Source organism: Trifolium pratense, linkage group LG1 (genome assembly GCF_020283565.1).
Source record: "Trifolium pratense cultivar HEN17-A07 linkage group LG1, ARS_RC_1.1, whole genome shotgun sequence".
NCBI classification, from domain to species: Eukaryota; Viridiplantae; Streptophyta; class Magnoliopsida; order Fabales; family Fabaceae; genus Trifolium; species Trifolium pratense.
In genome coordinates, this window is record NC_060059.1 from 11243263 (window position 1) to 11270207 (window position 26945).

A 26945-nucleotide genomic window follows, 5' to 3' on the forward strand; every position below is an offset into this window, starting at 1 on the left:
GACATTTTTCTTTTTTAAGGGACCAATCTGAAACAAAAAATGTCTTTAAGGAACCACTTTACTAATTAAGCCAAAATAAAATAAAGACTTTAACTTAAGATATATAGCTTATAGTTATTTTTTGTCAATTTTTTTTAATAATTTTTCTTTTTGGTCAAGTAGCATCGTGGCTTGCCAATTGGTTTACTGATTTTTTTCTAATTTATGTAACGGGGGTGGAAAGTGTGTGGAATGTGGTATGAAGCCCCAATACTCTAAAATGGCGAAGTATCGTATCCGATACGTATTCGATACCGATACTCGTCCGATACTTTCTGATACACGTATTAGAGAAGTATCGTATCGGAGAAGTATCGGACAATTAATGCTATCTGATGATGGAAACGTAGGAGAGGAGACTGATACAATTCGTGTTGTAATTTTTGGGTAGTACTTTTTTTTATAAGCAAATTATTAGTATATTATATTGTTATGTTTGTTTTTCTCCTTGTCAGGACTTAAGTCTGGACCTCAAACTCCCTAACCATTAGCTCAACTAGCTTAACCAGTTGAGCTACCCATCTCACCCCTTTTTGGGTAGTACTTAACTTAAGATATGTAAATGTCACTTGTTTGCTCATTTTGAATAATTTGAATGTTAATTTTTTATCATTATCGATTTTAGTTATGTTTATATATTGTGTATTTATATATTTAATTTTAAATTTAATTTTTAAATAACGTATCCCGGCCGTATCGTATCGGGAATTTTGAAAATTTTCCCGTATCAGTGTCGTATCATATCGGTATTGTGTCATGTATCTAGGCTTCATACATAACATTTGCAAAGACAATTTCTCACCCCACCCCCATGTTTCTTTTTACCCCCAAAACACGTAGAAAAATTCCAAAAAAAATTTCCGAATATTATTAATTTACACTGAAAAAAAAAACTTCGAAAAATGTTTTTCGAAGTTTTCTGCGTGTTTTGAGGGTAGAAAAGAAGCGTGGGGGTGGGACGAGAAAAATTCATTTGCAAATAATTGTCTTGGGCCGTAGTGGGCTGTATGTGTATGTCGAGTGAGAGGCTTTGCATTTTACCCCCCAATTCTTTCACCCTAATCTATGAAATTAAGCACCTTTCACTTTGATTAAATATTAGCTGTTTCCATTTTATCCTTTAATGTAATAGTAACATTTTCCACCCTAATCTATCAAATTAACGTTAAAGATTAAATAACACAGTTAACAAGTTGCCCAATATAATCCGTTAAAAAAAAAGTTGTTAGACATTAGTGAAAAGACTGATTTATCCTAACTTCAAACTTTTAAAATTTCAAACTCACTGTGCAGTTCAATATTTTTCCCTGGAGCTTAATCCATTATAGATATCGTTTTCATTTCACATAGAAGACGTAAACATAAATGAAGACATTGTATTTGTTGTCATATTTCTTCTTTAAACCCAACAAGTCTTAACTTCCTGAATTTTATTTTGTTGAATGTTAGAGTTTTTAAGTTGTTAATTAAGTTGAAACTAATTAAGTTTTGAGTAACCAAATGTATTAATAAATTATTTAAGGATTGTTTATGTATAGATTTAGTTGTTGTTTGTAATTAGTGAAATGTGATATTGAAATCTTATTTAGAAATGTGATTGTTTGTGTCTTAAGTGTGTGACAAAATGTTCGAATGAAGATTTGATTTAAATTTTTAATGTTGCCTATTTTAGATATGGCTAAAAATGTTGGTCGAACAAGACTTGACCACAACACATGGTTCTATACATGGAGAGCGTGCAACAAATGGTCTTGCTCTAAAACGAGGTCATGGCAGAAGAGGTCAAGACGATGCTAAAGCGTCCTTCTCACATGCGCAACAGGACACCCAACCAACCACAGTTGCATGTTGAAGCGTCCTTCTCACATGCTTAAATTTAAACTTACATTTCCTTCCCATAATAAACTTAAATTTTTCTTCTCAGATACCGGTTGCAACATGCTTAGAAAATCAAGAGAAGTGACAAATCAGACAAACTTTCACCAAAGCACCGATTACCTGTTGGTCGTGGTGGGCATTGTGGTGACAGCGTGCAATGGTACCTCCGACAACTCATCCTCAACCTAAAACTGTGGTAGTGCGTCTTGCTGAGCCTGTGAGAACGACGCTTCAGCATCATCTTGACTTCTTTCATCCCAACCCCATTTTTTAGCAGGAGCATTTGCATGCTCTTTGTGCGAAACCATGTGCTGCAGTCTCTTTACCAAGTCTTATTCTACCAACATTTTTAGCCATATCTAAAATAACCAACAAAAAAGTTTTTAAAAGTTTCATACAAACATTAACTCAAACACTTAGAGCACAAAAAAAACAATCACATTCTTAAAACAAACTCAATACCACAAATCAATAATTACTAACAACAATGCCATTAAAAAAATCTTACAAACAACAACTAAATCTATACCTAAACAATGCTTTAATAAATCTTATTACTGTATTTTGCTACTCAATCCCTAATCAATTTCATCTTAATCAACAACTAAGAAACCCTAACATTCAACAAAAACAAAATTAGAGGAAGGTAACACTTGTTGGATTTAAAAAGAAATGTGACAACAAATACAATGTCTTTGACGTCGGTTTGATGGAAATCAATGGATGAAGTTAGAATAGGCTTTGGATGTCAAGAACCCAAACTTTCGATGTTTGAAATCTAGTAAAACGCATGAATAAAATGGTGTTTGTTCAGGTGTTACGTTGATACGAATCAGAAGATATCTTCCAAAACTTAGTGAGCAAAAGATATATCTTCTGAAACTATCAGAATTATCTTCCAAGCAACACTAAAAGGGCATTTTGAGATTTTTGGGGGGCATGTAAGCAATATCAAGGCCTAAAGAGCAATTTTCCAATTTCTAAACTTGTCATGACTCAAATCAAAATTAATCAAGAAAAATATCAAACCTGAAGACTATTGATATTCAATTACAACAATTTCATGTTTTTTTTCACACTTCCATTTTTACATTTGAATGCATAATACAGTAATAATTACTATAAGAAAAAAAAATACTTTATTCAATCCTATTGATAATTATTGCATTCACTAGTTTCCTACTTTTTTACAAGTTAAGCATAATAAAAACTGACATATTTTAGTAAACTAACCAATAACTCATCATAATGGAATTATCGAAATCTCATCAATCTTGGAAAAACATCTTATCTCAAGGTGGAAATTGAAAGTAAAAGCCCAAAAATGGTAGTGCCAGGTAAAAAAAAGAGAGCATCTTTTGGCACTCCTAAGTTTTTTTAGCCCTTTGAAAATACCCCTTCAACTTAAGCAGCAAACTCAATTCGCTACTTAAGTAGCGGACGGTGTACAATCTTGAAAAATGTATGTTAGGGGTATTTTTTTTCTTTCAAATTTCTTATTTTTATAATGTCCGCTATTAAGTAGCGGAAGGGTAAAATAGAAAACTAAGAGGGCTTGCGAGAAGTATAGGGGGTGCCAAAAGAAGCTCTCAGTAAAAAAACTTAGAAAGTCAAAATCAATTTATTGGACAAAAGAAAAATGCTCTTCCTTCACAAGCCCAAACCTATTTATTGGACCAAAAAAAAACCTCATGACAGCTACATTGTGGGGGAGGTGAGACAGTCTGTGCAGTAATAGGCATGCTACTGTGTGTCTACAGTTCAAACATGGCAATAGTATTGTTAACTTGGTGAAAGAAAACAATTGTTTGTATTACATGACAAATTTATTGCAAACAAGTCCAGTAAATCAAATAATTAGTTCATAAACCAATCAATTGCTAAATAATATTAAATTTTGGCACAAGAGATTTGGTTAAAATAAAATAAAACCAGCTGCATAAAATTCTTACATAACCAAAGATGTGAAAGAGTTTGAAGATAACAGCTCAACAACAGAGCACGCCCAGCATGTTGTTTAAAACTAAACCAAGTAATTCAATTTTCCCAAGAATTTTGATAATCTCGCTCTAAAACTCAAATCATTGCAGAGTAAAAAAAAAACATGCCGGAGTACTAATTGCTTGTTTGGTAATATAGTGAGTTTGCCGAAATCAAGACCGCCTCCGATTTTGTCAAACTCACAATGATACTAAACATGCACTAAGTACTCACTTCAAGATATATGCATATAGCTTTTTGTTGAAAAAACAAAGATTAATTCCTGGACATAGGACTTAATTTTGGCACATAACACATGTTATAGAGCAAGAATAAGCTGCAGAGGTTGAAATAGAATGAAAATAGCCTAAAAATAGTAAACCACACATGAAAATCCAAGAAAATTATATTTGACATCCAAATTTTATGTAAAAATTCATTAATCCACAGACAATTGCCCAAAACAAGTCCCAACTACATCACAGATAAAGTACTTTGCTGATTTAGCTGAAATAATTCAAGATAAGACAAACATATCATATGTCATCATAAATTTATAAAGAATTGACTCATGGCTGCTTTGCATGACATCATGATATTAGAAAAAACTAAAATGATATTTGAAATTGCAAGCATGGCATTTTTCTATTAAACTACTAATCAAACTCGTAAATAGTCTTCACACACAGCCAAAAACAGTGTGGAACAGAATATCAATTCAGTATATACACACAAGATTCCTTGTTTTCACTTTCATATAATACAAAAAATACATAAAATTGCACTATGACAATCCAACGAGCCAGGAGGTTTGCAAATTGTAGTAAATTAAATTCCCTCTCCATCAGTACCCAACGTTTTGCAAAAATGAATTAAAAAAAAATCATATTTTCTATCAAACATATATATAATATATACATTAATTACATGCTAATATGCTATTCATCAAATCAAAACAAAACAAAACAAAAATCATCTTCTACCAAAATAAAATGTCATAAAAAAATATGCTTACATGGAATGGATGAACTGGTTCAAAGATACACTTCTAGTTCTACCATGTCAAAATATGCATGCGTTGAATCAATGATGGCTGGTTGAATTGGTTCACACCTTCTTTACCTTTTCTCTATTTCCTGTCAAAAATTCAATAAGCAACTTAGTTAGCATGAAAAGAAAAACATCTTATAGTCTTATTCATAGTCTTCTCTACTCCCCACCCACAACTTTCCTGTCATAGTCTCACCCTAACTAACGAACATCTATATACAAATAACAAATATATTTAATCACACAAAATTTCTGAATCCCAAAGTCAATAGCAATAATAATGAAAACAATATAAATCAAATAAACAAATAGAAAACAAAAGAAACAGCTTCATTCAACAGCTTTATTCCAGCAAGCACCTAATTTCTTTCTCTGTCAAATTTGATAAACACAAAATCAAAAGAGACTATTTAGAATTGAATACTCTTACCATTACCACCCCCACCGCGTCGTCGCCGCCACCATGGATAGGTTGGTGAAAGCAGAGTTCAAGGAAGTGGAGCTTAACTTTCAGAAGAATCAAAAGTGCTTCACCTCCTTCAAGCTCACAAATCTCATGCACACCATGTCTGTTGCAGTTTCTCTAACAACAACAAATCCATCAACTTTTTCTATCAACAAACCATTATCAGTAATTCCACCACTCTCTTCATCAACATACACACTTCATCTCTCAAACATGAATCAACCACCTCTCTCTGATCCTGCTGATGTCATCACCGTTAGAACTTCCATGCTTCCAACTGGTAAAGCCAACACAGAAGATCTCCGTCGTCTGTTCAACAAACCTGGCCCCCACGTTTTCCGCGATGCGGTTATAACCGTCACCTTAGTAGGTCCCACCGTCGCCGAGTTCATCATCTCAAACTATGATTCAGTTGCCGAAACTCGTAACCTCTTCGCGAAAGCGATATCTGTTTGTGAGAAATCGTATCTCACGAGTTTGCTGAAACCTGCCGTGGAAAGCGGACAATTGGACTACGTCGCCGATCTTATTGCTGCCGGTGGAGACGCGAGCTTAACGGATTCAAACGGTCGATCGCTTATTCCTTCGGCAATCAGAACCGGGAAACTCGATGTTCTGAAGCTTCTAGTAGCTTCTGGTAGCAGAATCAACGATTCGGTGGATTTTGTTTTGCACGAAGCCGCAGTTTTAGATCGAATCGATATCGTGAAGTTTCTGTTAGAAATTTTCTCCGAAGAATTGGACGTGAATTCGACAAACACCGAATCGAAGACACCGATTCACGTGGCAGCGATGGAAGGTCACGTGAGCGTGATCCAGTTTCTCGTTTCGATCGGAGCAAATCCTAACGCCGTAGATTCTCAAAAGTGGACCCCACTGCATCACGCAGCGTCGAGAAACCACTTAAAAGCGGTGGAGTTTCTATTAGAAAACTCCGACGTGAAATACGCGAAGGAGTTAAACGGAAAAACCGCGTTTGAATTAGCGGAGGAGCGTGACCACACGCGCTTATTCGGTTTACTCCGTTGGGGAGACGCGCTTTTGCGCGCGGCGAGAGTGGACGATGTACACGCGCTAAAGAAGTGTTTAGCGGCAGGAGCAGAAGTGAATAGAAAGGATCAGAATGGGTGGACCCCACTACATTGGGCTTCGTTTAAAGGTAGAATAAAAAGTGTTAAGATTTTGTTGGAACATGGTGCTGAAGTTGATAGTGTTGATGATGCTGGTTATACTCCTTTGCATTGTGCTGCTGAAGCTGGACATTTGCAAGTTGCTTTGGTTTTGATTGCTCATGGTGGTTGTCAAACTAATCTTAAGAGTTTTCAACATGTTTCTCCAATTGGTTCTTTTCAAAAACATGTTTCTCAATCTCTTCATTATAGTAAAAAATCTGAGTTCATAGCTTGAGAGTATGTATATATAGTGCTGTTGTAAATTTGTGTTTTGTACTGTTTTTTGCACATACTTAGGTTTTTTATGAGCTCTTGGAGTTGTATCTAAGGATATTGTAGCTTGTTTTTTTCCTGTACTGTGATTTCTAGCTTCAACACCAGCTACTGAGTGTTTTTTGGCAATGAGATCACTCGAGAGTATGGGTTACCATTAGTCCTTAAATGAAATTGTGTTTTATTTTTATACAAACAAATATGAGTCTAGTATCCGATATTAATGCATTTAGATCAAAAGTTAACTAGATTCCGATACTGAGCCACATTATTAAGATCATTGATATAATATCACCTGTGTGAGTGCTGAGCCAATAGCAGCTTGTCCACTGTTTTTATTGCGACTACAACAAGAAATGGCCGCCGGTGCGAGCATAAGAGCAACCATATTTATAGACTTCACCTCAAAGTCAAAATTTAGACCTAAGATACATTTTATATTAGAGATAATAGAGCTAAATTTGGAAATTGTGAAGCCTCTTTGCATCATTTCCTTCGTAGCCTCATGTAGTACCATGGCTTCTCCCTCACTTACAGAGTATAAACCTTGAGTCCATAAGCTCTAAGCTCCCAGCCAACACAAATCAGCCCCTAAAGTCTCTAACACGCCATCCAACACTTGTCTTGCCAAGTTCTTGATGAAATCCCGCATCTACGTTGCACTTATAACATCCCTGCGCTGGTTTTACTCACTGCAATGACTGCTGCATTTATTCGGCCTGGTTTCTGCTGCTGTGAACCTCCTGTACAGTGTTCCATTCACTCCATAACCGCTGCGCTTTGACACCGAGCTGCTGGCCCGTTTCTTTCGATTGATTCCAAGCAAAGTTGTTCCGATTGTTCCATAGCATCCACACCAACATTGCAAACTGTCCAACCATGTTTTTATCTGCTGTTCGGCAAACATCCAGAATAATGTCTTTTGACGTGTTGAACCGGTGGATTCGCAACAAAAGCAACTCTTCAAGTCCCGCTGTCTGCCATGCACGTTTGCTGTCATTACATAAAAAAATTGCAATCATTCTCATTATTATTCTCACAAATAGGACACTGTCCAATGGATATATTACAAACCGCTCCGTTAGCCGAACTTTTGTTGGTAAACAGTCCTTGCATATACGCCATAATAGGTGCTTCGTTTTCGGTGGCGCGTGCACCTTCCATAACCACTTCCAACCATCATGATTAGTTCTCTTTCAGCATCCACTGTCGGGTTTAGTAACAAGTTATAACCAGATTTCATACTGTAGTTACCATGCAAATCATCAATCCAAACTAATTTGTCTTCCTCAACCACATCAAATAATGGAACTTCTAGTATAGAAGTAGCAATATTCATAAAAAGAGCAAATGAATTTTTTCACTATCCCATACTTTCTCATTTGAAAGCATAAGTTCATTAACAAACATATTAAACGCACCTTGTTCTTGCGGTGATTGCACCCATAATCCATCTTCTTTTTTAAGCCAAGGCTCACTCATGACCTTAATTCTTGTACCGTCCCCTATCTTCCACCTACATCATATCCATTACTTGATGCGACTTCCAAATGCTATGCCAAGCATAACTCGGATTACTACCAAGATTGGATTCAAAGAGAGAGGACTTATGAACAACTTATTTGGGCTTATCACCAAGCATGGTCACTTGTATGAGTGTTCGGGAAATCATGTCCATAAACTATTTTTGTCTTATTTATATAAGCTTTTCAGGATAGCTTACATAAAAACAACCGAACCACATTTTCTCTTTGATTATAGAAATAGATTACTTACACACAAGAGCTTATATGATAAACGCTTGTACGATAAGAGCTTATTCAATAAGCGCTTAATTAAGCTATTTTTTCGGACACAGCCTAAATCTATAAAGCATTAACACATCTTGCACAACACATTGGCATGAATCCCTACTTGCCAAATTTTGAAAAATAATTTCTCTAACTCAAACATGGGTACAACAAAACAACATGGCAGGAATACCTCTCTTTTTTCATAACTAATTGAGCTGTTTTAAAATTTTAAGTAAATTGTAGTGATAGCAGAATATAAGGTAGGTGTGTTTTGTCCAGAACCAAATTTTTTTCCCACAACTTTTCATTTCATTTAGCATATGTCATATGTCTAGATATTGTAAATGCTGAAGCATATATAAAGGACATTCTGAATCTTTTTCCTTAAACTTACAATTTAAAAAATTTAGTGTATCATAGATTGAAAGTGAACATGTGATGTGATAGAGTATATACTATATAGTGTCTGATAGAGGACAACAGACACTTTACAACCTTTACTCTTGGAGGTTTGTCATAAGACCTCTCGCCGGTGAATCTCCTATCCTGCTTGTTTTAATTGTTGAACACTTGACTTAACTGGTGGTTGTAAGAACCACATTGGCTGCCTTAACAATTTTTGGTGAATTATTTTCTCTTCGTTCAGACCCTCATTCTTTGTTCACAGCAAGATTGTGGGTTGTCGAGTTCCTCTTCAGAATTGTCGTTCTCCACCCTCTCTTATTGGATTGCCTCAACATGTGTTTTCAAGACTCCATTTAATTCCTTCCCAGTTCGTCTGTCTATCGTGGCTTGAATAATGTGGATGGATGGGATCTTATTATGTTGAGTCCTCGCCATTGTTTTTGGGATGTGGATGCTTTGGAACAACAGAAATAACTGGATATGGAACAATGAAAAGAGTGATGCGGCGCAATTGGGATTACAAGCGTTCCACTTCTAGACAGATTGGTATGCAGCGCAGAATATCCAGCCAGGCATCGCGAATGTGAATCAAGTTATGCAGCAACAAACATGGCAGCCACCACGCGAGGGGTGGTTGAAATGCAACGTCGACGCTGGTTTTAATAGCAGTAGGGGAACGACCAACAGAGGCTGGTTTGTATGTGCAGGAACTGCTTGGAACCATGGCATTCATGACAGCACAGAGGCGGAAGCTTTAGCTTTGAAAGAAGCTGTGCAAATAGCTATTCATATATGAACATGGAGTACATGATATTTGAGTCTGACTCACAAGTATTGGTACAAACAGTTCATGCAAATTATGGTGGTAGTTCAGAATTTAGTGTCCTTATTTCTAGTATTAAGAACTTATTAGCGTTAAATTCCAAATTTGAGGTGAAGTTTGTTAAGCGTCAAGGGAATTCGGTTGCTCGCATGTTAGCTAAAGCGGCCAATTCTTGGACTAGGCACAATGTTTTTTATTCGATTCCTCCTTGTATTGAGAAACAATTGATTAATGAAATGAGTTAAGTTAATTTGTGTACAAAATAAAATAAATCAGACAGACAACCACTTAAACATTATGACTACATGACTACTTGATTTTTTTGTTTCCTAACAAGGCACTCAAAATGTAAAACATTTAATTAATTGTCGCACTTTGTAGCACCCAAATCTTTTTGCTTAATCATTTATCCAGGGAATTTATATGAAAAAAATCCATGTATCTAATTCTAAACAGTATACTACAACAATCATGCCAAACTCACATTATCTTATAGATATTGTCGTCGTATTTTTCATACATCGAATCAAATTAGCAGCCGTTTAGTCTGGTTAAACAAACTATCTTGCTTATGATTGCATCTTTCCTTTTCTTTGGCTCATATTTATTTATAAGTCAATCTTACTACGGTAAAAGTTAAGCAAACACAAGGTCCTAGCTCAACTAACCATTTATAAACCATAGAACTTTACACACAAAATTTCCTTAAATTTATATATTTATTAAACTCTTACCACCTCTAGTCATTAATATAAGAAAAATTATGCATTTTAGATTTATTTAAAAGATTGATGTATATAATTTTTAATACAAATTCGTTTTAAACAATTTATGATAAAACTATACAAAACGAAAATGCCAATAAACCGCATAAATGGTGGGAAATTGATCCATATACATACCTTTATGGCTGAAAATGCAGCATAATTTATTGTATTTTAGTATGTTTTACTAGAGAGGAAGATAAAAGATAAATTGTAGCTAAAACAAGAGAGACCATAAATATGTATTCTCGACATAAAAAAATAGATGATAATATATGAGAAGAATATAGATATATACACTCTACCTTTCCCGCCATAAAGGTAGGAAATCGTCTTCAAGATAATGCCGGTAATTGGGAGGCGCGCACAAACAAAACTTACCACATTGAGATAAATTGCTCTTGTTCTTTCTAACAACTTATTATTAGTAGCTTTGTTGATGCTTAATTTATGCAATAAAATCTAATTATCTATTTTTAACAAGGTGTTTACTCTCAATCATATTATTTTTATTCATAAAACTCAAGCATGAGATATTATTTAAAAGATCCAAATCTAATTCTACTCAAATCAATAGAATAATATCGATAGAGAATATGAATCATCTCCACTTAAAAAAAGAATCTCTGAAAATCTCTCTCTTCATCAACCAACCATTAATAACATTGTCTGCAATGTGGTAGACTAAAATGAACAACCCTGAAATTGCTCAACACCATTTTTTGCCACGGAAAAGATCTAGATCCACGTGGCAGAACACTATTTGAGTTTGATATTGCATTAGTGACAGACAGGTAATATTTGTACTATGTTTTGACATTCACTTGACAACCTGTTTGACTCGCGAGGGCCATCTGTATAATGGTGGCTGTTCTCCTCTTTTCCATTCCCACTTCCCTTTGTTCAGTTCAATCCAATTCACATAAATAAATATAAATAATAAATAAAAATAAATACAAATCTCATCATTCAACTGGGTTCTCTCCCAAATGAAATGAAATAAAAACCTCTTCCACCTTATCAACCAAATTAAACAAACCTCTCTTACTTCTTCATTCATTTATTCATATACCTCAATAATAATTTAAGATCAAACAAAATTCTCTACTCAGTTCTGAATTCTGATCTATCGTTATTTATCAAAGCAAGTAAAAACGTTATATTATATAGTTTAACGGGTCCGGAGCTATTCCGGGCCCACCACCATTGCTGAAACCTCTTTGTTTCTTATTCTTAGGGTTCTTCAATTCAATTCAACAATCGCAAAAAGTAGTTAGTTAGTTAGTTAGTTATCGATGGGTTCTAAACCGTGGCTATATCCTGCTCCAACTTATCGACCTATTGAAAGTTTTTGGGATACTGATGAAGATGCGCCTGGTCCTCGTTGTGCTCATACTCTTACCGCCGTCGCTGCAACTAAGTCTCATGGTCCACGTTTGATTCTATTCGGTGGTGCCACTGCCATTGAAGGAGGATCTTCTTCAGCTCCCGGCATTAGTAATAAATAATAATCTTCTGGTTATCTTTTCATTTTCATTCTTATTTTTTGTTGAATTGTTGCTTGAATTTCTCTGTTTGATGTTATTTTGTAGGATTAGATGGAGTTACGAATTCCGTTCATTCTTATGATATTGATACCAAAAAATGGACTAGGTTTGTTCATTCATTTATTAATTACTACAATATTTCATATTTGCTTCATTTTTTTTCTCCAGTTGTTGTTAAAGCTAGATTGATTGATTGATTGATTGATTGATTGAATTGCTGATGTAACTAACTATGTTTGGTGTTATGATGTTGTTCAGGATTAAACCTGCAGGAGACCCGCCGTCTCCTCGAGCTGCTCATGCTGCGGCAACGGTTGGCACTATGGTTGTTTTTCAGGTGTGATTGTGGGATTTAATTTTGATGAGATTGCGTTTTACTTATTTGGTTTGTTTTGATAAGGTGTTATGACTTAACATATCTGTTTAATTTGTTCTGCTTTGCTAGGGTGGGATAGGTCCTGCGGGACATTCGACTGATGATCTCTATGTGCTTGACTTGACCAATGATAAATATAAATGGCACAGGTGAACTTTATTTTCTTTTTCATGCTTCTAGAGTATTTTGACAAAATGGTGTCATTTGCCAATGTTACAATTTTACAATGAATTTAATTGTAGAGTCCTTGTACAAGGGCAAGGACCGGGGCCTCGCTACGGACATGTAATGGACTTGGTTTCTCAGAGATATCTTGTTACCGTCAGCGGAAATGATGGTGAGTGAAATTATGTACTGGTTGTCTTTTTCCGCATTTTATTAATGAAACCGCGGGAAACGATTGAATGCATGTTTCCTTATCGTTCAAGACATCCCAAACGTATCATTAACTACACGCAATCAGTTTTTACTTTTACATTTGTTGTCTCGGAACACGCACAATTGGATCCAAACGGTTATACAAACACGCCACTTGTTGTAAAGACTAGATATATGACAGACTTTCTTGATGGAACAATAATTAACGTGACTCACTAGACAAGGCCCTAGGTAGGTGGGGTCTGGGGAGAGTAGATGTATGCATCCTTACCCCCGCCAGTTGGTGATGCTGTTTCAAGATTCGAACCCGTGACCTCCAGGTCACAAGGCAAGAACCTTACCGCCGCGCCAAGGCTCACTTTCATGAAACAATAATTAATGAGTAGGTAAAATGGTTAAGCAAACCATGAATGATAAACTTGACTTGTGAATGCCTTAAATACAATTTCCTTTTGGATCCAGGTTTGCCATACCTCAAAAGATTGAAAGTTGGGGGGAAACTATAGAATAGAATAGACGTAACACAATCCTGTAACAATTTGGTGTTTATAGTTTGACTTTTTTTACTCCAGGGCTATTACATAATACCGGCATCTTGTTTTGCTACAATTTTTTTCAAATACACACTATTAAATTAATAGTGGAATTTATCTAAGTTTGTTTTCCATGTATAGTCATATGCTAGATATTTCTGTGATCCGTCTGGTTATAGAATGCATGTCTTAGCACACTATTGTGAAGAAATGTGGCTTGTGATGTAAGACAAAATAGATTATTTTGTTTTAACCATGTGGTAGGGAAACGAACTGTATCTGATGCTTGGACTTTGGATACCGCTCAAAAGCCATATGCATGGCAGAAGCTGAACCCAGAGGGTGACAGGCCTTCTGCTAGAATGTAAGTCTGTCCGGCCTTTTGGCAAGTGAATTCTTGAATGTGTTCACTTTTTCAATTGTAGAAGTACATTACAATTTACATTATTCTACCTGAATTTATAGGTATGCAACTGCTAGTGCCCGCTCAGATGGAATGTTTTTACTCTGTGGTGGACGGGACTCTTCTGGAACTGTATGTCTTATCGTGCTCTTTCGTATTATGTTGCCTTTAGAAAACATGATGTGATGATCTTTCATGCTTGGATTACACCCCATTTGTCTAATTAAATTGCAGTGTGCTGTGTAATAAATAATTTTTTTGAAGTAGAAAAGAATACGTTATGTCTTAATGTTATGAAACTTGCATTTGAGATCTATTTGGTGAAAGATAACAGCGTCCGTTTATTGTATTTGTCCTCCGTAGCCACTAGCAGATGCCTACGGACTGCTCATGCATAGGAATGGCCAGTGGGAATGGACTCTTGCACCTGGGGTTTCCCCTTCACCTAGGTATCAACATGCATCGGTAAGTGGGAGATTTCAACAGTAAATTTCTTATATTAGTTATTACTTAAAACAGTGAAATGATTTGATTCTTTATTTTTTACTATTCATTCATGCATGATATAGACGTCAAGATTTTCACTTTTGCAACAAAATCACAGATGGCAATTATAAGAATTGATTTTATTTCCATTTAATGGTTAAAAACATCAAGTTTCACTGTGTGGTCTCACTTTTATTAAGATAATTACCCACTTAAAGCTATCTTTCCTACACATTGAGTTAACTAGCTCGAGTTTTCATTTATAGGTACGAAAATCAAGTTTAATAACATAAAAACTCGTTTTTGGGTAAAATCTTCTGAACTCTTGTGGACTCGTTCAGACTCGATCAAGATTGTGAGTTTAAAGAAAACAATTAGGTCTAAAATCACCTAAATGTCAGCTTTTTAACTCTCACCATAAATCTTCTCATTTTGTTTACATCTCGATGCTTCCTTGCCATCATTCCCACCATTGTTGTCAAGATCTGAATTGTCAGATTGCATGATCTAATGATCTTACATCCCTTGTACGGGCTGGATTATATGCAAAATTACATTTTAAATCAGATTGTGAGATCTATTGCAATTCAACAAATGCCATTTCTAGGCCAGTCTGTCTAACTTAATCCCCCTAAAGTTGCCCGGCTTCTGCAGTGAAGCATCCACATTCCTATGCTTCTTCCTCCTCTAATTTCCCTCCGTTGTGCGGTCAAGTTGGTGATGTTCTAGGCTACATCATGTGGATGCAGCATATCTAGATCACCGTCACACTGTCTCCATTCTCCTCTCTCGTTTTTATCCTCAGTTTCAATCATATCATGCTGTTGGCGAGCCCTAATTCTCAAACTGAAAGGTCTCTTTTGTAGTTTTTACTATTTTGTTTAAAATTGGTTTGGGCCGAGCACTAGCAATACATAAAGGCCCAATGATAAATTAGGTAAAGAATGATGGATTAATTTTAAATATTTGTTAATTGTTAGCCATAATAAGTTAATTTTTATTTTTATAACATCAATTAATTTATAATAAAATATAATTTTGTAGTTTCTTTGAATCAACTATTTTTAAATGAAAAAAGATTAATTTAATATATATATTTTGTCGACAAAGGAATTGATAGAGGCAAAGAAAAAGAAGTGAAATCTTGACCAGTTCGTATAGAAGTCGAGGGAAGAGTTTTCAAGGAACCATCTCCTGAGGACTTGTATTACGAACAGCTTCAAGCTTAGTATGTGGTACAGGACATAAAGTCGTGAGACGCTCTACTTCCTCTTGTTCAGTTACCGATTTGCCGACTGTTTCCGAGGGTAGGGGCTTGCCCAGATGCTTTGCGAAACTGAAAGCTTCATTTTGATTAGTATAATTTTTTCATTTTAGTATGATCTTAGGTTATGATCCTACATTTTATGATTTTGCAATCTCCCTTCCGATCCAAGGTAGGATCTTGATCTTGACAACATTGGTTTCCACCCTAACAGTGATGGCTCACTCAGTTGTTCACTCCTTTTTGGTGATTGTCTGGCGACCTCTAGCAAACATTAACTGTCTGGCTATTCAGTACTCCAGTCCACTTATGAAGCACCACTGCACTGCACACTTATCCCCGCGTTGCTGCACTAGGCTATCTCCCTCCGCCTTTCTTTCGTGTCCTTGTTCTACTGCTTGGTGCTTGCCCAATGCCTTCTTTGCGTGAATAAAGTGGTCTGCTCTGCATAAAATAAATCCACCCATATATGGAATCTACATTTCTGATTTTGTGTGTATAATTGTGTCATTTTTTGATTATTTATAGGCACTTTCCTCTTGCTTTAAATGTTTTCATCATAAGAACTGATGTTTTGGTTATTCGTGTATGTATTAAGACTTTTTCTATCACACTTATGAATTTGGAAAGTTGTTTCCACGTGTCTTATTTAATGCTATTTCCCACAAGTTTTAGCTATCTTATAGTTATTGGAGGAAAACAAAATCTCTGGATTAAAACTGGTGTGATAGTCTTACTTTTATAATGATGTGAATGTGAATTGATCTCGACTAATTTACTTATTTGTTTTTGCTGAAATTATAGGGTTCTAGGTAGAGGAGGAAAGGAGAGCAGAGAATACATGAGAGTAAAATTATATCTATTGATTAGAAAAGCATGATACAAAAGATTAGGCATAAACTTAATTCATACTAATAATAGGTGATTCATAACCCTAACTAAGGAAACTATTCTGAAGAGATAATTTTTGATACTCTTATTTAAAAAAAAAATTGGGGAAGAGGGAAAATATCATTAACTGAAGTGGCAATAACGACCATTTTACAACTTTTCTTATAGGGGATTTGAATTCTGTCCCATTAGGTTACAACGCCAAACTCTTACCACTGAGCTGCCACCTTACTTTCAGCTATAATCATGATATTATGAGATGTCTTCTAGCCATTCTAACACCTCTGAAGATTGTTTTTTTTGATTGAAATGACATTCATTCTATCAGGTTTTTGTTGGTGCACGATTACATGTTACAGGAGGTGTTCTTAGGGGTGGGCGAGCTGTTGAAGGTGAAGCATCCATTGCAGGTAACTTGTTGTGTTTATAATCCTCTACCAATTTATTTTTTATTGTATGTGTTTCTTGCCATGCTGTCTCATTTATTTCCTCTACGTGTGTGTAACTATTATTTATTTATATATGTTATTTTCTTGTTTTGACAGTATTGGACACTGCTGCTGGGGTATGGTTAGATAGAAATGGCCTTGTGTCCTCATCACGCTCAAACAAAGGCCGTGATCATGACCCTTCTTTGGAGCTTATGCGTCGATGTCGCCATGCAGCAGCAGCCGTTGGTGTTCAAGTCTATATCTATGGTGGTCTTAGAGGAGGTCAGTACTTGCATTATGAGCGATGAAGTTGTAATGATAGAAATATGGGTTTATTTTCACATGAAAAACCAAAACAACATATTCCAAAAGTAGTTAATCTGGTAATAATGAATGACTCTTTTTATGCATTACGCGAGATAAATGCTGTCAGTCAGTATGTCATATTAATGTACTGATTTTGTACTTTTTATTAAATCTGGTGGCATTGATTGGTTTATTGGCAGTTGCATGTGTCTGTAGTTCAGTGTACTCTCTTGGCAAGAATTAAGTAGGATCCACATTCTACATGTCAAATTATGTCCTTTGTGTTACCTAAATTGAGGCCGATGTGTCTAGTTCATTTTCTTTTTCCATGCCCAATCATACAGCAATTTGATTTCCATATCATAGCAGGAACATTTGTTTCAATTGTTTGCCTATTATATCTCTGATGATGAGTGATCCAAATAAGTTATCACGTCTCATGCTGAAAAATTATTTGTTCCCCTTTTAAAAATGTAATAGTGTAATTGTATTTGATCTTCCAAGCCTTTGTTGGCTTTCTTTGACAATCTCATATTATTTTGGAAGTGGTGTCATACTGTATTTTTCTCTCAACAGTCAATATAATCTAATTCATTAATAACCTTTTTTTGCCATGCATTGTAATTGTAAAGCCTTGAACTGGTTGATTCTCAGTTATGCATAGTGTGAAGATGCAATTAGAGTTTTAGGAATTGGGTATGTTTAAATTGGCAAAACCAATTGTGAATTCTCATGAAAGAGCCTTCACTCTAATGTAAAGGAAGACAGTTCCTATGTCTTAGAATTTGGATTGGGCCTAACTCAACCCTACAAAACCGGCTTGTAAGGTGAGGATTGCCTCTACTTATAAACCCATGTTCAAGCCGCATAAATTCCCATGTTGTTGCCATTGCACAATACTCATCCTTTGCATTAGATCCAGCAAGGTGATCATGCCAAGCAATTTCAGCACTTTGTTCTGATAAAATAACTCTTTCCCTGGTGCATTCTTTATATGCCTAAGAATATGAACCACAACATCCCAATAACTATCACACCGAGCTTCTAGAAACTAGCTTACCACAATTACAGCAAAAACAATGTCAATTGGTTATTGTAATATCGTTGAGTTTGTACCAAGACATCTTTATCTGCCAGGATATTTTTAGTGGCTCCCCCCTAACCCAGTAGTAGTTTGACATTTAGATCCATTGGGGTGTAGCGTCAATGGAATGAAAGTCCAACATGCTTGTTTCCTGGAATGGCCATGATATGGAAGGTGAGTAAAACAAGTGGCAGACGGCTGCTGCTGAGATGGATCATAGAGAATGGATTTGGGTGACTGGAACAGTGGCAAAAAAGTTGCCGGAAAAAGTTGTTGGTAGTGGAAAACTATTGATGCGATGCACTTTGAAGATTGTGTTTTATTCTAACAGTAAGCTAGCAGGAACTAGAATGCCTATTTAAGGAATTAATAGGTTTTTAAGTTCTCTAACTTTTATTTTGGACAGGATGTGTCATGATAAATTTATATTTTCATTTTTCTCAAACTGGTGCTTGTAGATATTTCTAATTTGTTTCCTTTCTTTACATATAATGAAACCATGTTATCCTGTGCAGATTTACTACTGGGTGATTTCTTAGTGGCTGAAAATGCGCCATCGCAGTCCGAAATTAGTGAAAGAGGTTCACCTCTTACAAGTCCCAGACATGGTGTAAAACCACCAAGTTTGGATGGTGGACCAGAAAGCCCATCATCTGGTGGATCAGGGTATGCCATTTGTTGCTTCTTTCTTTAGAAGCTCAACACTTCTAGCTTGTCATTCTTGTGTATGGGCTACTTCAATTTTATGACAACTTCATGTGTTGATTTTACTATAGCTTGGACAAAGTTTCCCTGGAGAAACTGAGGGAGGCATCAGCTGCTGAAGCTGAGGCCGCTAGTGCTGTCTGGCAATCTGTGCAAGCTATATCAAGTAGTCCTGCTGATGAAAGATCTGTGTCAGATGACAACTCACATGCTGCTGATGCAGTTTCAGATGGAAGTGACACAGAGGGAGATGTTCACCTTCATCCTAGAGCTGTAGGTGCTTGGAATCCTTGCTTATAAACTGATGAAATTTCTCTCAAGGATGAAAATTAATATATACTTTATTACAGGTTGTAGTTGCTAAAGAGACTGTAGGTAACCTAGGTGGACTGGTGAGACAATTGTCGCTTGATCAGTTTGAAAATGAAAGCAGACGCATGCTTCCCATAAATAATGATTTGCCATATCCTACAAAAAAGTTCACCAGGCAAAAATCCCCTCAGGGTTTACATAAAAAGGCAAGCATTATCTGATGCACATTCTTCTACTTTTATATTGTTGGAGGTTAATGCGTATACCCATTCAATTATCATATTGCTACATAGATAATCACTTATTGTCAATTTTCATTCTCCTTGGCAGATTATTTCAAATTTGCTCAGGCCTCGCAACTGGAAAGCACCATCAAATAGGCGGTTCTTCTTGGATTCTTATGAAGTGGGTGAGCTTTGCTATGCTGCTGAGCAAATATTTATGCATGAGCCAACTGTTCTTCAGCTGAAAGCTCCTATCAAAGTATTTGGTGATCTTCATGGTCAGTTTGGTGATTTGATGCGGCTCTTTGATGAATATGGATTTCCTTCAACCGCAGGAGACATAACGTAAGTTTGTTACATGTAAACATGAGCAGATTAACATTCCTGGTGCAAAAATAGGTTATGCTAATATTATTAATCAGCTCTTCTCTATTTCTGTCACACTATGTAATCATGGATTTTTATTTTATTCCTTTGCGTCAATTATAATTTAGTTCCAACATTCTAGTCTTAGACTAGCATTTTATAAAATGTCAACCATCCAACTTTTTTTCAATTAACAACTCTTTGACAAGGAGATCATCAGATTATTTTTAAGAGTAATTGTTGGTACATCTTATAGATACACCAAAATTTTAAGTTAGATACACTATAGTCACTGTGGATGTAATTGTGCACTTAGTAACAAGGTATCATCCTTTAAAAGAAAGTTAAACACTTTGATTCGCTCAAAATATTCCTTTCCTTTGAAATTTGGAATTCAATATGCACATCTTCTGAATGGTTTGTTGTGATCTGAAGTAAAACATGCAAGGTGATGTTGTGGGTTAAGTTTATACGTGCAATGTGTTTCTTAACATGATTGTTTAATCCATCATTTGAAGTGCATTTGGATAAACAACTTAATTAAATGTTGATTGAACAAACACTTATGTATAGCTATTCCTATAATCAAACAGACAATATACTTATATTGTTTTCTTATAAGCTATTATGGAGAGCTTATTGAGATAAGATGTAAACATCTTGTGGTCATCTCATAACCTCCTATTTGTATAATCTACAATCTAAAATGTGCCTATGTCAATAGTTAAGTTCAAATAAGTTTGTTACAAGCCAATGGAAATGCAGCCTTGGTATGTTTCAGTTTTTTTGCGTAAATTACAGTTTTTCTAGTTAATGTTGTGAAAATTTGTTTCTCCTGCTGTGCTACTTAACATGATCATTTTGTGATTAGCTAAATATTTGATGTTTCAGGTATATTGACTACCTGTTTTTAGGAGATTATGTTGATCGAGGACAGCACAGCTTGGAAACCATTACCTTGCTACTTGCTCTTAAGGCAAGCTACTTTTAACTATAAAAAGTTGTTAGGTATTATTGTATTTGGCCTTCATTGTCTTTATAATTGACTTTTATTTATGTGATTGTGCAGATTGAATATCCTGAAAATGTTCACTTGATACGTGGAAACCATGAAGCTGCTGACATAAATGCATTATTTGGTTTTCGTATAGAGTGCATTGAACGAATGGTAAAGACACAAACATACTTATATTGATTCGGTTTTAGGTTCAACTCTGCAGCTAACTAGGTGCTTGTAGGGCGAAAATGATGGAATATGGGCGTGGACAAGATTCAATCAACTTTTTAACCATCTTCCACTCGCCGCTCTTATTGAAAAGAAAATCATCTGTATGCATGGTGGCATTGGAAGATCTATCCATTCAGTAGAGCAGATAGAGAAGATTGAAAGGCCCATAACAATGGATGCAGGGTCTATTATTTTAATGGACCTTTTATGGTATCATCCTCTTTTTTGTCCTTTTTTTTTCTTTACCATTTTGGCTTTGTTATTTTTGCATTCTCTTTGTCTTATAGCATCTATACATTTGAAGGTCTGATCCCACAGAAAATGATAGCGTGGAGGGTCTGAGACCAAACGCTAGAGGGCCAGGGCTTGTCACTTTCGGGGTAAGTATACTAGCTATCATTTATATTAAAAAAAATTAGCCTTTAATGCTATTAATCATTCACGCTATTAGGCAAGTTCTCTCAAATGATTTAGGCTCTTAGTTATTTGAAAAGGTTCACTAATCCTTCTTATCATCCCTTTCATGCCCACCCACAGTTTTCTGTAGTGATATAAATTAAAATTCTTCTCGAGTACCTAAAAGGAGAAAATGCAAATCAATTGAATTTTTTCGGTGGCCTCTACAAGATAAAAAAGGGTTAGGGCATAGAAGTTCGAAAGTACGATTAAGACACAATTTTACATGCAAAATATCAATAGTTGTTTCTGAGTACAATTCAAAGTTCATATCTTTTGTCTCCATAACACTTTGTAGAATGGAATATTACTCAATAGCCACACATGCCTTATAGCTCTTGCTATTTAATGCAAGTTTGACCTATTAATTTTGCTTATTATGTGCAGCCTGATCGCGTTACTGAATTCTGTAAGAGAAATAAATTACAGCTCATCATAAGAGCCCATGAGTGTGTCATGGATGGTTTTGAGCGATTTGCCCAGGGACAATTAATCACACTTTTTTCTGCAACTAACTACTGTGGTAAGCATGATTCTCATCATAATTCTATTCTGCATGTGGTAGCATTTCAATCTTATTTTGGTTATTTTGGGTGTGTTATTTAGGAACTGCAAACAATGCGGGAGCTATACTGGTGGTCGGCAGGGGTTTGGTTGTGGTCCCAAAATTAATTCATCCCATACCACCCCCCCTTCAGTCACCAGAGTCATCTCCTGAGCGTGTCATGGACGAGACATGGATGCAGGTAAGCTTGCTTCTCTGTACTGTGTTTAACAATAACTGAAAAAATGCATTTGCTAAGTGGGGAAATATATATGAACTTATATTTTGTTTGTTCTTATCATAGGAACTTAATATTCAGAGGCCACCAACTCCTACTCGGGGTCGACCACATCCTGACCTTGACCGTGGCTCCCTAGCGTACATATGACAATACAACTCTTGGAGATTTATCATCAGCTCCCCACCAAATGTTGTTCAAATATCTGCGATTGTTGCAGAATGCATATTTTGTACTGTTTTTTTTTTTTTTTTTTTTTAATTTTCCTAGTTGCAGATGATCAAATTCTCAATTAGTTTGCAAGTAGCCTGAGAGTGGATTCGTTTTTATTTTATTTATATTTAGCCTATTAACAAATGGGTGAATATTTTGTGGATATTGGGTTTTTTAATGGAGTGGGGCGTGGAAACAATAGAAGAGATGTTGGCATGTTGTACTCCTCAATATAGGGATGACTTTTAGTGAGGAAATACAGTTGATCAGTATGTACATTGTATCATAAAAGAAATATATAATTTTTTCCGTTTAATTAAGTTTTTGTAACCTTTTGGATCATTTCATCATGATGAGATTAGCATAGCAATTTCCGAGGTTTCAAATGTAGTATTCCGGCTTCATGGAAATTAAAAATAAAACTCAACAAACAATATAAGGCATTGCTTTCCGATGACCACTTGATCTTGGATTATGCTGGGTGAGCTAACTCATTATGACAATGAGGTTGGGGGAATAATAGAAGAAACTTGAGGTGTGAAAGTAGAGGCGGAAGTTGTAGCAGAGTTGGGAAAGTGTCTAGTAAGGAAACATAGATTCATAGAAGCGGAAGATAACACCGATTAAGATGTGAATCAATGTGACCATTTTGGTCAAGGTATTTGTGACCTTTATAAGTTTGGTGATGCGACAAACTATAACCAGAAGTCCAGAACTATAATTTGTTGTTATTGTAGTAGGGACAATATGAGTTTGTATGACTTTTGACTCACATTTAACACACCAACACTATTCTTGTGTGTCAAAGGATTAAGGTGCAAGGAACTCAAGTGTTCGTTACTTTTGAGTTTCCATATTTGTACTTGGTTGTCTGCCGGGTAGCATGTTGAGATGGAGAAAGTTGTGTAAAATTGTTCATAAAAATGATACCAACATTGAAAGGCATTATGACCATAATTCATGCACAATTAAGTGAAGGTTAACAATGGGGATCACTAATTTCATCTAGTTAGCATGAAAGTTCCTGAACCAACTAATTTGCTTCTGACATTAACTCATAAGAAACATTGAATAATGAACGATAAACTTTTATTAGTGAATGTCTTCCCTCTAAACTTGCTTAAGAATATTATATTTTTTGACACAAACTCGCTTGGGAAGATAAATACATGACAACTTAAGTCCATGTGAACCATACAAAAATACAAAAAGATAATTTCGCTGCTTAAACTTCATCTAAGATTTTGTTTATTTTAAGAGTAACTCTCATTTCTCAAGAGAAATTTGAATTACACTGCCCTTCTCTCTTATGATAAAATATACATTTTAGCCGATAAGACAAAGAAATCAAACGAAGTCTGCACCAAGACAAAAAACAAAACAAGGCTACCCTGATATGATAAAAGTATTATTGTAAAAAAAAAAAAGTATTTAATTGATTTTTATTTATAAAAAATATAAATTGATTTTTTCAATTTCCCAAAAAGTAAAATCCCAAGTAAATGACTACAAATTCTATCTTAACCGGCAAAAATGCTAAAATTACTAGTGTCAAATGTCATGACCGGGTTCGAACCCCGGTCCACTTTGTTTGAGAGTTTTCATTAGCTTGCTATTTCATCTATTAAAAAAAAAACTCAAGTAAATTGTACAAAAAAAAACTCAAGGAAATTTTACCAAAAAAAAAACCTCAGTAAAAAATATGGTGTATTTCGTCAGTTTGTCACAGTGCTTTATAATTCTTACCACGAGAATATTAAAATATATTTTGAGGGCTTTTTCGTTAATTTTTCTCCCATTTTGCCTGTGCCGCTTTCTCCAGTCCCTCAACTCGTTAAACCCTAAAAACCAGCTAACAACAACAACACACTCCAAAGAAAGGGTTTAACATCTTGTTCTTCATCATCAACAATGGAAGAAGCAAGAATCAAAACCTTCCCAGTTAAACCAAAACTCAAAACGAAACCAAGAACACAACAACAAACACCAGAATCCAAATACTGGTCCTCTTTCAAAACCCAACAAATCCCTAAACAATTCCCAATCCATTCCATCGACTACTCACCAACTCCACCTCACTCCTTCGTCCTCGCTAACTCCACCACTCTTCACATCTTCAATTCCAAAACCCTTTCCGAAACCTCCCAAATCAACTTCAAAGACACAGTCTCATGTGTTTCGTTCCGTAACGACGCTCGTCTTATTGCTGCTTCCGATCTCTCCGGTCTCGTTCAGGTTTTCGATTTCAACGAACGTCGTCGTATCCGTCATCTTCAATCTCATACTCGTCCCGTTAGGTTTGTTCATTATCCTCGTCATGATAAGCTTCATCTTGTTTCCGGTGGTGATGATGCTCTTGTTAAGTATTGGGATGTAGCTGAGGCCAAAGTCATTCATCAATTTAACGGTCATAAGGATTATGTCAGGTGTGGTCATTCATCGCCGGTTAATTCTGATACTTTTGTTACTGGCTCTTATGATCATCTTGTTAAGCTTTGGGATGTTAGGGTTAGGGATTCGTCCAAGTCTTCCATGGATATTAATCATGGTTGTCCTGTTGAGGATGTTGTTTTCTTGCCATCTGGTGGGATGATTGCGACGGCGGGTGGGAATTCTGTTAAGCTGTGGGATGTTATTGGAGGAGGGAAGCTTTTGTATTCGATGGAGAGTCATAATAAGACAGTGACTTCGATTTGTGTTGGTCGAATTGGGAAGGATTCCGTTGATGAATCAAATCAATATAGGATTATGAGTGTTGGTTTGGATGGTTATTTTAAGGTGTTTGATTATGGTTCTATGAAGGTTACTCATTCTATGAGGTTCCCTGCGCCTCTTGTGTCTCTTGGTTATTCGCCGGATTGTTTGACTAGGGTGATAGGAACTTCTAATGGGATGATTTATGCTTCAAAGAGGAAGGTAAAGGTGGATGAGAATGACAAGGGGATTGTGGCGAGTGAGGGTAGTTCCATTTGGCGAATTAGGCCTTTGGAGAGTACCGAGAAGAAGGTTTTGAAAACTACTGACTTTAGGTATTTTCAAAGAGGGCAAGGAGAGAAACCGTCTGAGGGTGATTACTTGGTTATGAGGCCGAAGAAGGTGAAGTTGACTGCACATGATAAGCTTTTGAATAAGTTTAGACATGGGGATGCTCTTGTGTGTGTGTTGGAAGGTAAGAATCCTGGCCATGTAGTCGCTGTGATGGAGGAATTGGTGTCGAGGAAGAAATTGTTGAGGTGTGTTTCTGATTTGGATTCGGAGAAGCTGGAACTGCTTTTGGCTTTCTTGCATAAGTATTGTACTGTGCCTAAGTATTCTAGTTTGTTGATGGGATTGGCCAATAAGGTTATTGAAATGAGGGCTGATGATATTAGGGCTTCTGAAACTCTCAAGAAGCATATAAGAAATCTCAAGAGCACTGTCGAGGCGGAGATTCGGATTCAACAGTCTTTGCAAGAGATACAGGGGATAATTTCTCCTTTGCTGAGGATTGCTGGAAGAAGATGAAATTTTGGCCTTCTTTCCTCATATATGAGGTGTTTTTGTTCACTCATTGTGTTATTTTTTAGTGTACTCTTTGTTTTTGTGGTTTAAAGAAATTTCAGTTCTTTTTCAGAAATTTTGTGTGCCTTGTAAAGCACCCGGAAATGTTATGTTATGGCTAATTTTTGAGTTATTCTCCACTTACTAAGTTAATCTTTCATCAATTATGTTATCTCTATATAGTTTTGTTTTGTACGATATCCATCAGAAATTACATATCATTTAAGTTTTGAACGAGATAGATGGAGTATTTTTTACAGTTGCACCCATTTTTGGTTCATGTGATATTTATGCAGACGATCAAAGGCGAATTACATTTCCGTTGTGTGTGTATTTCACTGGACTTGATCCATTTGGTCAAATTTTTGAATCGCTGGGATAGGGATATATACACGTGGATATTAAACTCTCTATCTAACTTGCAATGTAAACGAGTCAGACTTGAGAAATGCTCTAGCCTGGGTTAAATATATGAATCATTGCACGTGGAATTTGAGTTTCTTCTGCTATAAATTGAGAAACCTGCTGCTGAATTTGAAAGTCTATATAGCTTGCTAAAGTGTTGTTTAAGGGATGTTGTGGGTATCAACTATGTTGGTTTAATAGTGAATGCTAATAAACTTCAGTTCAGTGCTCTTAAAGGTATGTTGTGAAGTGCTTAATGATATAAGGTGTAGCAGGTTTGGCATAAGTGAATGAATTTCTCCACTGGGGTTTACGTGACATTGTATTATAGGCGTGGGTGGATGGTTATACTCCGTTTTTGTTTTCTTTTTC

The 26945-nt window shown here is 35.9% G+C and overlaps 3 protein-coding genes across 4 annotated transcripts; all 3 read left to right on the forward strand.

Moving 5' to 3' along the window:
- The first annotated feature begins 4865 nt into the window (after window positions 1–4865).
- Window positions 4866–7050, forward strand: LOC123918626 (protein VAPYRIN-LIKE-like). Its single transcript, XM_045970741.1, has one exon. It carries the CDS (start codon window positions 5411–5413, stop codon window positions 6818–6820), a length of 1410 nt encoding a protein of 469 aa, XP_045826697.1. The 5' UTR covers window positions 4866–5410; the 3' UTR covers window positions 6821–7050.
- A 4279-nt stretch (window positions 7051–11329) lies between these two features.
- LOC123918700 (serine/threonine-protein phosphatase BSL1) lies at window positions 11330–22944 on the forward strand. 2 transcript variants are annotated; one of them, XM_045970928.1, is made up of 22 exons: window positions 11492–12140; window positions 12236–12296; window positions 12449–12527; window positions 12636–12715; window positions 12809–12903; window positions 13742–13841; window positions 13943–14012; window positions 14244–14345; window positions 16850–16931; window positions 17067–17094; window positions 17128–17234; window positions 18858–19008; window positions 19119–19320; window positions 19398–19565; window positions 19690–19928; window positions 20841–20925; window positions 21019–21117; window positions 21188–21387; window positions 21482–21557; window positions 22021–22156; window positions 22240–22379; window positions 22482–22944. In XM_045970928.1, the coding sequence occupies exons 1-22, from the start codon at window positions 11939–11941 to the stop codon at window positions 22563–22565; spliced, it is 2586 nt and encodes an 861-aa protein (XP_045826884.1). In that variant the 5' UTR covers window positions 11492–11938; the 3' UTR covers window positions 22566–22944. The 2 variants fall into 2 exon arrangements, with proteins under 2 accessions (XP_045826809.1, XP_045826884.1); XM_045970853.1 differs by having other exon boundaries at window positions 11330–12140; window positions 17067–17234.
- A 1453-nt stretch (window positions 22945–24397) lies between these two features.
- On the forward strand, window positions 24398–26350 carry LOC123918838 (protein SLOW WALKER 1). The gene has a single exon (XM_045971026.1). It carries the CDS (start codon window positions 24540–24542, stop codon window positions 26130–26132), a length of 1593 nt encoding a protein of 530 aa, XP_045826982.1. The 5' UTR covers window positions 24398–24539; the 3' UTR covers window positions 26133–26350.
- Window positions 26351–26945: the final 595 nt, after the last annotated feature.